The sequence below is a fragment of the Benincasa hispida genome, chromosome 5 (genome assembly GCF_009727055.1).
Source record: "Benincasa hispida cultivar B227 chromosome 5, ASM972705v1, whole genome shotgun sequence".
NCBI classification, from domain to species: Eukaryota; Viridiplantae; Streptophyta; class Magnoliopsida; order Cucurbitales; family Cucurbitaceae; genus Benincasa; species Benincasa hispida.
In genome coordinates this window covers 18417901-18432014 of record NC_052353.1, presented here as the reverse complement: position 1 = coordinate 18432014, position 14114 = coordinate 18417901, and the positions used below count along the sequence as shown (strand labels likewise).

The 14114-nt window shown below is 35.5% G+C and overlaps 1 protein-coding gene across 1 annotated transcript; it reads right to left on the bottom strand.

Annotated features, from left to right (window-relative positions):
• Positions 1–217: 217 nt before the first annotated feature.
• LOC120077242 lies at positions 218–11196 on the bottom strand. Its single transcript, XM_039031140.1, has 5 exons — positions 10981–11196; positions 1241–1498; positions 746–1189; positions 418–658; positions 218–324 (listed from the first exon to the last, which is right to left on the bottom strand). Exons 1-5 carry the CDS (start codon positions 11194–11196, stop codon positions 218–220), a joined length of 1266 nt encoding a protein of 421 aa, XP_038887068.1.
• Positions 11197–14114: the final 2918 nt, after the last annotated feature.

Genomic DNA, 14114 nt, shown 5'->3' with positions numbered 1-14114 from the left:
GAAAACTACTTCGATGATGTTTGCCAAGCAAACACCCTTCATACACTTTGTTTGGCTTGTGAATGTGTGGTAAACCTCGCACCATCTTCTTCTTCGACAAATCTTCTAGACTTCCAAAATGGAGGTACCCGAACCGTAGATGCCATAGCCAAGAGAGATCTTTATAACACGTCTTCAAGCATTTTGGAATATCATTACATATATTTAAAGGAAACATTCAGTTTTTGGTCATGGAGACTTTAGCAATAAGTCTCTCATGATTATCCCTCAAATACAAACAATTGATTTTCATTTGAACCTCAAAACCTTTCTCTAACAATTGTCCTACACTCAATATATTATTTTTTACATTGGGAATGTAATAAATATTTGTGATATATTGATTTTCTCCATTTTTTAACCGAATGAGAATTTTACCTATTCCTTTAATGGCGGCCAAATAATTGTCTCTAAAGGCAATATTACCTTTCTCCATCTCGTTCAACTCCATAAACATCTCGCGTTTTCCACACATGTGATTCGAGGCTCCTGTGTCAAGATACCACATACTATCTTGACTCTCTTCTTCTCCCTTTGAAACCATAAATAAGGTTCCATTCTCCTCTGCATAATTGGATTGCCCTTGATGGGCTTTTGATGTGCTAGCGGTTGATTGGACCTAATGCTTTCGATCAATCGACTCTGTTTGAGATGAGTAACATTCATTCACATAATGTCCATATTTGTTACAATTATAACATTTTACCTGAGATTTATCTCTCCCAGACCTTCCACCACGTCTTCCACGACCTCGACCTCCTCTTTCTCTTGAGGATTCAGACGAGTTTTGAGAAATATCGGTGTTGGCTTCACCTCTTCCACCATGGCCTCGACAACCACGACCTCTTCCACGTCCACGACAATTCTCCTCCTTGATTTTGAGTTCGAGAAGTTGTTCAACGGTCTTTGTTTGCTCCATCCTCCTTTTCTTTTTCTCCTCATAGGCTTGTAACGAGCCTATAAATAGTTCAATTGTCATGTTCTCGAGATCCTGTGTCTCCTCGATCATCGTGGCGATAATCTCGAACTTTGTATTTAGACTTTGTAGAACCTTCTCCATGACACGAACATCGGTGATTTCTTCAACATTCCATCTCAATTGGTTGACGACAACCATTACTTTTGTGTGATATTCTGCTATCACCTCCATCTCTTTCATTTATAAAGATTCAAACTCACCACATAAGGTTTGCAACCGTACCTTTTTCACACGATTGGCTCCTCTATGAGTCGATTGGAGCTTGTTCCATGCCGCCTTTGACGTCTCCGTATTGGCGATGGCCTCAAACGTATCTTCGTCCATCGATTGATATAAGATATAAAGGGCCTTCTTGTGCTTCTTTCTTGTCTCCTTTAAGGCATCTCTTTGCTCTTGATCGACTCCAGCTTCTGCCTCTTGGAAACCGTTCTCCACGATCTCCCACACGTCTTGTGCTCTTGTAACGCTTTTATCTTGATGCTCCAATTGTCATAGTTGACCTTGGTAAGCATTGGTAGTTGAAGTGAACCTATCCCACCGTTGGCCATTTTTCTCTCAATATTTTCTAGTAGCTCTGATACCACTATGTTAGAAAAAAAAAAAGAACATAGAGGACAAATATGAAAAATGAGAGATATATTTTTCATTCAACTAAGCATGCATTTATATAGGCTTACAAACATAACCATAGGAATGCTAATGGTTTAAATCTATAAATGTCATCAAATACTCATAACTCACATAACTCCTATAACTCAAAAATCACTTTTGGTTATAAAAAATTAAAAGTCACAAAATCCAAAAGTTACACTAAATGCCACAAATAAAGTTTAATAATGACAAACTTCTCAACAAAAAGATCTGCTAGTAAAAGAAAGGATGAGGAGCTAGAGAAATTTCAACAACCTTTTTGAACAGAGAAAGAGAAATGAAGGTAGGTGGAAGGTTTTTCTAGGTAAAATCACAAGAGAAGAAAACCCCATCATAAAAAATGTTGAAACCCTAACTTTTTCCCCAAAAATTAGAGGGTGGGTTTTCAGAATCTGGGATAATGTTTGAAAAAGTAAAAAATGGGGTTGAGTACTTAGGTTTGAAAAAGAACATAATTGGGTATGAACAAAAAACTGGAGATGATTAATAAAGGACTGGCAACAAAAAACTCCCTTTGCTACAACAAAAGAAGAATAGGGGAAAATCTAAAACGAAAATCACTCAAGTTTCTAGCTAAGAAACCAAAGAAATCAAGCTATAGGTATGAACAATGAAATCAAATCTTTGGATCATAAATACTACATTACTACCTTTATCAGTCGCCTAAAAAAAACTTTGGAAAAGCTGGAGATGTTGTAACGACACCTATAGAGATGTTGGAATGATCGAAGGAAGTCTGTGAAGAAATCTATGGTGATTTGTAAGGAGACGAGGAAGAGATCTGTGAAGAAATGGGGGCTATTAGATAAATTTTGTTAAAGGGAGGAAAAGAGAAGAAGTGATTTATGCGCCTGACCCTTTTTAGTCCGAATAATGGGTTTTGTTTTGGGCAGGCCAAAAAAATTTGGCTTTCTGGTTTTTTTTTTTTTTTTTTCTTTTCATTTTTCAATAGCTCTATTTAAAATGGGCTATCCTTAATGGCTATTAAAAGGGATATTTCTTGTAGTGTTTATTTATGAACTGTCACACCCCGTCACAGACTACCCTCTGAGCCTAGGAAAAGACATGATGCAGCAGTTATCAACCCTTTTGCTGACACTTACTGCCTACTAACTGTAACGGAAAATAATCTGATACCAATATGCAATCTCAAACACAGCGGCTGCCTCTATGGCCAAAAACATCAAGTATTAAACACAAAAAATTTACAGAGATTACATTACAAGTTTCATAAGTCCCGACACCCAAAATCTTAGTTCCTACATGAACAACTATAACATGTGTACAATATTTATAGTAACCACCTAGCTGACTGGTTACAATAACTCGTCTTTGAGTGGCAGAGCAGATGCAGAGCAACCTTCTGAGGATTTGACCGCTACCTAGGGGAAAGAAAAACATTTCAAAACAGAGTAAGCTTGCTAGCCCAGTGAATGATTTAAGAAAGAAAGCTAATTCTCATGCATAAGTCTCAATAAAGAGATCATACTGAAATATAAATCTTTACAGTAACATTATACTGCAATATAAACATTTTTCAAGCATAAAACATGTAAAGCTGTTTTTATCATAAAATATTAAACTGTTCCTTAGTTGAGAATAACCCTGCTGTGGCTAAATCCCAACGTCAATTGCTTAGTCAAAAGAGAACCCTTTTGCTCAATGTCTGACTTAGTTAAGAGAGAACCCTTTTGCTCAATCTCTGACTTTAACTACCTACGTACACGTGGCTATAACTAAGTACTGTCATACTTTAGGTATTCGTGCTCAGATACCTTCTCAAATGTCCCTCAGTATCGAGTTGCTCGAGTACCTTATCAAATGTCCCTCAGTATCGAGCTTCAAGTAAAACTAGTCATACTATGACTTTCTTTTTAAAGCATGTAAATCAATACACATAGAAAACATGTCTTTAAAGGTACTAACGCATACTTTGTGTATTAAAACACACATAAATAGTTTGTCAATAAACTTTCATACATGGCATGCGTTTAAAAGATAACTTATAGTTTGCTTGAAAATTACTTTGTAAAACTAGTTAACATGAGAATATTCTTTCTTAAAACATGGTTTCTTTAAAAATATTATGAATACTTAGTCACTCACAACTTTTAGGATTACTCCTCAAGGGTCGATAAGCTTCTAACACTAGTGTTAATCCTGTGGACACAAAATCATATATTAGCTACTAGCATTGGTCTCCCTTTTGAGACTAACCCTCAAATGAGCTTTGCGTTTAGCCTTCCTCTTGAAGACTTTCACTCAACGCATACCTTGCTATAGGTTTAACACATAGGAATTTCTTTGAGACTTTTGCTGATGCAATGCTTCCAACCATTCCTCACAAACGCATCACGACTTATGCAACCAACACTTTTCTCAAGTGTTCTTTTAGCTACACAAGGTCGTCCACCAAGGCTGCTTATACATCCAAGACTTCAATGCAAGCTTTCCTCAGCTCACACAGTAGGTCCAACACATATGAATGCTCAGCCCCTTGGTTTGTCTGAGTGTTTTACTTCGAGCTGCCAGCTTACTCAACTTAAGTAGCTGCCTGCTTGTTCATGAAATTTTAGATTCAAATTTCAAAATTTATAACTCAAATTCTAGAGCTCATCTCAAGAAATTTCCTTCTGCAAACTTGTTTAAAATTTTCTCATGAAGCGTACCTAAAAATTTTAGCTTCAAACTTCTTGTGGTTCGTCCTGGAGACTTAATTATTTATCAACGGCCCGGATTCACTCGAGAACAGAACCTCTAGTCACTTTTCCCTTCTCCGGCCTTATTTTGATGAAAACTCCCTCCGGCAGTGTCAGCTCTAAAAGTAGACTCTCAGAACTTTCGAACGATACCAAGATCTCTCAATTTGCACGGAGAAAATGATCAAACTAATCGTTTGAAGTTCAGCCTCCCCTTTTTATAATGCTTTCCACCGCTTACCATTAAAGCTTAGCACGACACTTTCAACTTTCATGAAGTTAAATCCGGTGCTTAGGACAGTTGGTGCCTATAATTGGTGGTTAAGACTGATCAATACATGCTACAATCATTTAGCTCACCGTCTAGCATCGCACATAGCTATACGATCATTTATGGCATTGCTTAGCACCGCCCATAGCTACACGATCATCTAACGCATCGCTTAGCGTTGCTTGTTGCTACACGATCGTCTAGCACATGCAACTCCAATGCCCAGCACCCACGCTCGCGCACACCTGAAGCTGTCGCTTGTATGCTAACCTCTCAAAACTTGGCTGCCGCATGCCTTGTCCACGCATAGCTTTTCTCTCGGCCACACTTTGGCTTCCAATGCATAGGTTACACTTAGCCAATTTTTTCAAGCTTTCAAACTCAAAATTTTCTTCTAACTTTTCACCCTTTTCCCTACAATTACCCATTACTTCTTACCTTAACCTACTCACCATACTGGTCTCAGTAGGGAACATACACAAGTAGAGAAATTAGGATTTAGGGTTTACATGAACATGTTTTATGTTAATTTTTTTGTGTAATTATTATTTTGTAATATTATATAATTTATAATATATTGTATAATATATATTTTACTTTTTGAAAAATGAATTGAATTTATAACATAGCATATACTAGAGTTGTAAGTGTTTTTATCTTTATTTAATATAATTATGCACTTCAAAATTCAAAATCTAGATACAATGAAAATATAAAAATGTTGTTTTTAGAATTTGAACCGTGTGAATCACAAAATTGGAAAACAGTTTTCAGAAACAGAATCCAAATTACCTACCATACAGATAATTGTTGAATTCAGTGAATCTAGAAACATACAACAGAATCAGGATTCTCTACCAAACATGCACAACCAAGACCGAGATCAGAATTTCTCCATTCCAAGAAGCTTCAAAACTTCTCCTGAAGCATGGTTTAGTGAGAGAACTACAAAACAAGCCAATGTGTAGGAAAAGTTTAAGCATTCAACCACAAAGATATATATAAGAATAAAGTAGTCTGTTAGATAATTGTTAAATTAGCTTGTATAGCTTGTAATTTCTATGTTTGTTTTTGGTTGATATGTACATTTCTGGGTTGTTGGTACAAGCTTTTCTTGAAGTTGAGGAACAACTGAGCATGAATGTCTCAGCCACTGAATATGAACAGAGTCCCACAATCCAAAAGTTTCCTATCCAAAGATTTCTTTAACCAAGAAAGACAGGCTAGAGAAGGTAGTTTTTTCAAGCATTTTCCTTGCCCATGGACAGAGGTGCATTTTATTAATTTTTTTAGAAAGAGACAATTATATAGCATTCATTATTGATATGATGAACAAAACCAGATGAACTAACTGTTCACTCCAATTTTTCCTCTAAAAAAAAAATTAAAGAAACAAGACCCATAAAAGTTTCACATGTATGCTATTAAAAAATTTAAGATTGCCAAAACATTATCATAAACAACAAAATCACAAACAGCTATAAGGTTTTTTAAATTTAGGTCAGCTCAATACAAGTAAAAATTCCCTGGAAAAATTGAAGAACAAGACCCAAAATAGGAATTAAATAAAGAAATCGAGTTTCAAATTTTCACCTTCATTGACTAGATTTAAGAAATAGAGAAGAAATTAAAGGCGAATGGTGGATGAATACCAACATTTTTTATACATGGAATAGCGAACCGCAGAGGAACTCCTTAGTTTCAAATGGCAGACGAACGATGAAAAACCTCCAAGTTTCATATGAAAAACCTCCAAGTTTTAGATGAAAAATGTCCAAGGTAGAGCTTCTTTGACGAATGATGAACAAGCTCCCCAATATCAATTGAACAGGGAACGAACGATCAACGTGCTCCCCAGTTTCAGACGGCGAATGATGGATTCCTTTTGTTTAGACGAACAATGGCTGAATGCATGTGGGTAAAAAAGTGAAATAGAAACCCTTGCTCGGGTGAATGAAAGGGCGTGAAAAAACAGAAGGCTTGCGACTAATCCTATTTCATCAGAGGTTGCGACGAACATTGCTATCGTTGTGCATGGACCTGCGACTAAAGCCCAATTCGCCACAAGCTGCGACGAAAGTTACTATAATCACATACCCCTTAAGTGCCAAAACGCCTGGTCAATTAATTGGGCCTGCGACGAAAGTCCAATTCGTCGCAAAGACCCTATGTCGAATGTACATTTCATCGCATTTTGTAACGTATTGGTCTGATGATATATTTTTCATCACTTAACGGTAACAGTGATTAATTTTAATCATTGCATTCTTGCAACTTATCATCATTTTGTCGCAGCCGTAGCGACGAACATACTACTTCGTCGCTAATAATGCGACGATTATGAGATATTCGCTAGAAAAATTATCGCTAAAGGCTTGATTTCTTGTAGTGAAGTTCTCCTCCACTTGTTTGATGTATTATTTTCATTTAAGGGAAAATAAAATTAGCTTAGTAAAACGAGTATTTGTGTACTTTTGGGAGTGATTTTAAAATCGTGAACATCACTTTTGTTGTTTTTAAATGAAAAAGGTGCATGTTTGAATTATTAAAAACATTTTTTTTAGTGATTTTGAAAATGACAAACATACTAATCAAATGCATGCTTTTTAACAAACTCAATGAGAAGGAAATTAAAATATAGTAAGACTATATATTAAACAAACTTACATATTACAATTTTTTTGACATCATTTTTCATGTTAGAGCGTTTTGAGTTTAAAATATAAGTTGTACGTAACCCGTTCGTTACCTCAAACATCCCCAAAACGAGGCATAGTTTTTAGACCCCTCCAAGCAAAACAATATGCACAAGAAATATAGCAAATAAGAAAGCACACACTAGTAAATTTAAATTCAATGAATTCAAGTAAGAAACATATAACATGCACTTTGAGTTCCAAAGAGCACATATTTAATGGAAAATAATTTAGAAAATCTATTAGGAAAAATGATGAATGACGAGATAACTGTTAGTGTCCAATGTCGATCATTGTTGTGCCGTGGAAAAATCACTACCTTGAAAGTAAAATTCGGCCCAACCTCGGTTCTATGTCGCTATTTCAGTTGCTCAGTGAGGTTAACAGAACTCCTAACTCAAGCATGCACTCATCGGAGAAAGGAATGGAATCAATGAAAAATATGCTCAGAAAATAGAGATCTAGAGAGAAAACTTGGAGGAAGAAGAAAGAAACAAATTCTATGTCTCTTCCAAAAAGATAAGAGCAATATTTAAAGAAAAATAATTGAAGAATTAAAAGTGTAGAAACTTTTTTAGAATTAATTGAGATTAATTATTGGAATTAGTCACAAACAATTAATTCTTGGAATTAATTTCAAAGTTTTTTTTGTTTTTTTTTCTTTGTTGCTATGTTAGTCATTTCCAACTATCCCCCACGAATGACTAGTATAGCAAATAAAACAATAAGACATTTTATAAAACCCATTTTCTGAGCAAAGTTAGAAGACCATACTTAAACATTAATATATTGACGATTTGAATTGATGCATAGTGTAATGAGTCAACGACTTTGTTAAAGAGAGTGAGTTACCTCTTGAACTTTCAATAACTATGTTGAGACCCGCACTACAGATATATATCTATGTCTATTGGATATAACCAGTCAACAATGTAGTAACCCTTCACAAATTACTTGTAAGTACATCTAGACCAAAATTACTGTTTTGCCCCTGTAGTTACATCTAACTCTTTAAGTACCACTAATCCTTCTAATGAACAATAAGTCATAGTCCAACTATGACCAAGTCCTTCTCGGGCCAAGAGAGGGTATGACCACATTATTCAAGCCTCAGAATTAGCCCTTAAAGGAGCAATTTATGATATAATTACCTCGAGATCAGGGATTGGGTGAATTCCGTCTTGTGTAGCTGTGTTCCCAGCTCCCTAATCAGACAAATGCCCAAAATGTTAGGCATATTGAGTTAGCAGTTTGGCTACTCTCACCCAAACAAATCAAAGGATTGCCTTTATAGGCAGGAGTTTACAACTCATTCAAGATACAGGTCATGTCACCTATAGTCTTCCTGGTAAAATATAAGTCTCTACTATTAACGACGTTACATAATGAGACTATTCATTTCGTGGTTATGGTCTTATACAAACGCTTTGTATAGGATAACCCCACTCACATGTCTCCACATGAATGATCAGGATTAGATCATTTGTAGCACTTTACAAGACTTGTAGTACCTACAAAACAGGTCGTATATGTAGTGTCACCAGGATAATGTACCTGACCTTATCCATTTACTATAGACCGTTTAGGTTATCATTTAAACATGATCCACTTGTATGTCTCTATATACATATTTAAATTACATAAAATAACCTAGGATCTTTGTTTATTGGATTAAGTGTATGCTCATAAAATAACAATTATTTTATTAATAACAATTTGTTTATACAATGTTTATAAACTACGAGAGTACAAGAGAGATTTAGGACACCAATCCCAACAATCTCCAATTTGTCCTAAAGCTTAGGGAGCTAAATATACAATACAAATAAAGTACAAAAAATAATAAATTAGGGCATACGTTATACCATAATAACATCTCCCACTTATCTATACAATATGCCCATGTCCCGTGAACCCAGACTTTCTAGATGACCCTCAAACACTTTAGCCGTGAGAGCCTTCCAAACAGAACATCAACGTTGTGCTCCAAAGAAATCTTCATGACAATCACATCACCTCGACGCACAATCTCCCGAATTAAGTGATATTTCTGCTATGTGTTTGCCTCTTCTATGACTTCTAGATTCTTTAGAATTTTCCACAGCACTAGGTTATCACCTTTCCAAGTAAGTTCCTAGGTAGGGGTGTTTCGTTTCCGTCTACTTAAATATCCCAACCTAGACAAAACTAGCCTTACACAAGAGACCCCTTATAGATACATTTGCTACAAATTTAATCTTCTATTAAAATAAATTTAATCCTATTAAATTGATTAAAAAGATTAAACTAATTTCCAATTGAAGGAACTCTGAACAAAGAACTAGTGAGCGGAAGTAAGATCGTTCCAAACCCCATTGTGGTAGAACATACACATTTATAATCTCACAGAAACAGTTATGCATATACTTGAAATTACATCATGATTCCAAAGAAAATTACAAAAGATCGAGTGAACATACCCTTGAAGAACTTTTCTTCTCATATCCCTCAATCAAACAAAATGTTCAATCAGCATGAATGCTCAACAATACAACAATATCCTCGAACAGAAATGAGTAACACTTGCCCCTCAAACAGCAAGTAGACACCACCACGAGGCTACCTTGGTATTCTCGATGTGAGAATCCAGAAGTTATGGGCTCTTTATGGATTTGGTAGAGGGAATGAGGAAGTGAACGATCGTATAGACTATCGAGTAAGTGGGAGAAGATAGAAGACTATCGTGTAGTTTTAGGTACTCGATTGTTTAGAAGTGAGCGACTATCGTATAGAAAAGCTCAATGCACGATCGTTTACTCTCTCGAGCTATCGTATAGCTTTTGGTTAATGCGTGTTCGATTATCAATCGCTCCTGAAAAAATGAAACCGATTTTTTTTATCCATCAGTTACCATTACTAATCACAACATCCCATCAAATTGGTTATTAGGAGAACAAATCGAAACCATTTATCCCATAATTGATTTAGTTATAAATAAATAATATATTCATAACCTATAGTTTTAATATCACATCTCATGCAATACATAAACCATAGTTCTTTTTCTCCTTTATGACGTTTAACATTAATTCTTCCAATTAATGTATCTAATACACGAAATCAATTATATCACATATAATTGAATCATTTTAAATATATCATATATAATCAAATTCCCTCTTGTTTATTTGAACACTTCAAACTAACCCAAAAACTGATTCTCAACATGAATCCATTGATCTACCAAGGGGATCTTATGAACCCATAGCATCAAGCTCCAACGGTATGTGAATAACTGACTAAACTCTTTAATTACGATATTCATCGTCCGTTAACTACTGGGCACTCCACTAAAGATCGACAGTTGCACTCTTCGCGCTACAGATATATTTCTATGTCCATTGGATATAACCAATCAATAATACAATGACCCTTCACAAATTGCTCGTAAGTACAGCCAGGCCAATTTACCATATTGCCCCTGTAATTACATCTAACTCCTTAAGTACGACTGATTCCTCTAATGAAGAATACATCATAGTTCTACTATGAGTAAACCCTTCTCGGGCCAATAGAAGGTGTGGTGCCACATTGTTCAAGCCCCAGAATCAGCTCTTAAGGGAGCAATTTATCTACTTACTCNCATGCTACAATCATTTAGCTCACCGCCCCATCGTGCAGCTCATCGTTCAGTGATCTCTCACTGATGCTCATCACCCAACGATCTCGCTCTCGCTCATCGTGTAGTACACAGCCTATCGCACAACTCTCGTTGCCACTCATCGTGTAGCTCTCGCTGACGCTCATCGTGTAGCGTCGATGCCTATCATCTAACGCATCATGCACATCGTCTAATGCATCACGCCCATCGTGTAGTGCCATCGTCTAGCATCGCACATAGCTATACGATCATTTATGGCATTGCTTAGCACCGCCCATAGCTACACGATCATCTAACGCATCGCTTAGCGTTGCTTGTTGCTACACGATCGTCTAGCACATGCAACTCCAATGCCCAGCACCCACGCTCGCGCACACCTGAAGCTGTCGCTTGTATGCTAACCTCTCAAAACTTGGCTGCCGCATGCCTTGTCCACGCATAGCTTTTCTCTCGGCCACACTTTGGCTTCCAATGCATAGGTTACACTTAGCCAATTTTTTCAAGCTTTCAAACTCAAAATTTTCTTCTAACTTTTCACCCTTTTCCCTACAATTACCCATTACTTCTTACCTTAACCTACTCACCATACTGGTCTCAGTAGGGAACATACACAAGTAGAGAAATTAGGATTTAGGGTTTACATGAACATGTTTTATGTTAATTTTTTTGTGTAATTATTATTTTGTAATATTATATAATTTATAATATATTGTATAATATATATTTTACTTTTTGAAAAATGAATTGAATTTATAACATAGCATATACTAGAGTTGTAAGTGTTTTTATCTTTATTTAATATAATTATGCACTTCAAAATTCAAAATCTAGATACAATGAAAATATAAAAATGTTGTTTTTAGAATTTGAACCGTGTGAATCACAAAATTGGAAAACAGTTTTCAGAAACAGAATCCAAATTACCTACCATACAGATAATTGTTGAATTCAGTGAATCTAGAAACATACAACAGAATCAGGATTCTCTACCAAACATGCACAACCAAGACCGAGATCAGAATTTCTCCATTCCAAGAAGCTTCAAAACTTCTCCTGAAGCATGGTTTAGTGAGAGAACTACAAAACAAGCCAATGTGTAGGAAAAGTTTAAGCATTCAACCACAAAGATATATATAAGAATAAAGTAGTCTGTTAGATAATTGTTAAATTAGCTTGTATAGCTTGTAATTTCTATGTTTGTTTTTGGTTGATATGTACATTTCTGGGTTGTTGGTACAAGCTTTTCTTGAAGTTGAGGAACAACTGAGCATGAATGTCTCAGCCACTGAATATGAACAGAGTCCCACAATCCAAAAGTTTCCTATCCAAAGATTTCTTTAACCAAGAAAGACAGGCTAGAGAAGGTAGTTTTTTCAAGCATTTTCCTTGCCCATGGACAGAGGTGCATTTTATTAATTTTTTTAGAAAGAGACAATTATATAGCATTCATTATTGATATGATGAACAAAACCAGATGAACTAACTGTTCACTCCAATTTTTCCTCTAAAAAAAAAATTAAAGAAACAAGACCCATAAAAGTTTCACATGTATGCTATTAAAAAATTTAAGATTGCCAAAACATTATCATAAACAACAAAATCACAAACAGCTATAAGGTTTTTTAAATTTAGGTCAGCTCAATACAAGTAAAAATTCCCTGGAAAAATTGAAGAACAAGACCCAAAATAGGAATTAAATAAAGAAATCGAGTTTCAAATTTTCACCTTCATTGACTAGATTTAAGAAATAGAGAAGAAATTAAAGGCGAATGGTGGATGAATACCAACATTTTTTATACATGGAATAGCGAACCGCAGAGGAACTCCTTAGTTTCAAATGGCAGACGAACGATGAAAAACCTCCAAGTTTCATATGAAAAACCTCCAAGTTTTAGATGAAAAATGTCCAAGGTAGAGCTTCTTTGACGAATGATGAACAAGCTCCCCAATATCAATTGAACAGGGAACGAACGATCAACGTGCTCCCCAGTTTCAGACGGCGAATGATGGATTCCTTTTGTTTAGACGAACAATGGCTGAATGCATGTGGGTAAAAAAGTGAAATAGAAACCCTTGCTCGGGTGAATGAAAGGGCGTGAAAAAACAGAAGGCTTGCGACTAATCCTATTTCATCAGAGGTTGCGACGAACATTGCTATCGTTGTGCATGGACCTGCGACTAAAGCCCAATTCGCCACAAGCTGCGACGAAAGTTACTATAATCACATACCCCTTAAGTGCCAAAACGCCTGGTCAATTAATTGGGCCTGCGACGAAAGTCCAATTCGTCGCAAAGACCCTATGTCGAATGTACATTTCATCGCATTTTGTAACGTATTGGTCTGATGATATATTTTTCATCACTTAACGGTAACAGTGATTAATTTTAATCATTGCATTCTTGCAACTTATCATCATTTTGTCGCAGCCGTAGCGACGAACATACTACTTCGTCGCTAATAATGCGACGATTATGAGATATTCGCTAGAAAAATTATCGCTAAAGGCTTGATTTCTTGTAGTGAAGTTCTCCTCCACTTGTTTGATGTATTATTTTCATTTAAGGGAAAATAAAATTAGCTTAGTAAAACGAGTATTTGTGTACTTTTGGGAGTGATTTTAAAATCGTGAACATCACTTTTGTTGTTTTTAAATGAAAAAGGTGCATGTTTGAATTATTAAAAACATTTTTTTTAGTGATTTTGAAAATGACAAACATACTAATCAAATGCATGCTTTTTAACAAACTCAATGAGAAGGAAATTAAAATATAGTAAGACTATATATTAAACAAACTTACATATTACAATTTTTTTGACATCATTTTTCATGTTAGAGCGTTTTGAGTTTAAAATATAAGTTGTACGTAACCCGTTCGTTACCTCAAACATCCCCAAAACGAGGCATAGTTTTTAGACCCCTCCAAGCAAAACAATATGCACAAGAAATATAGCAAATAAGAAAGCACACACTAGTAAATTTAAATTCAATGAATTCAAGTAAGAAACATATAACATGCACTTTGAGTTCCAAAGAGCACATATTTAATGGAAAATAATTTAGAAAATCTATTAGGAAAAATGATGAATGACGAGATAACTGTTAGTGTCCAATGTCGATCATTGTTGTGCCGTGGAAAA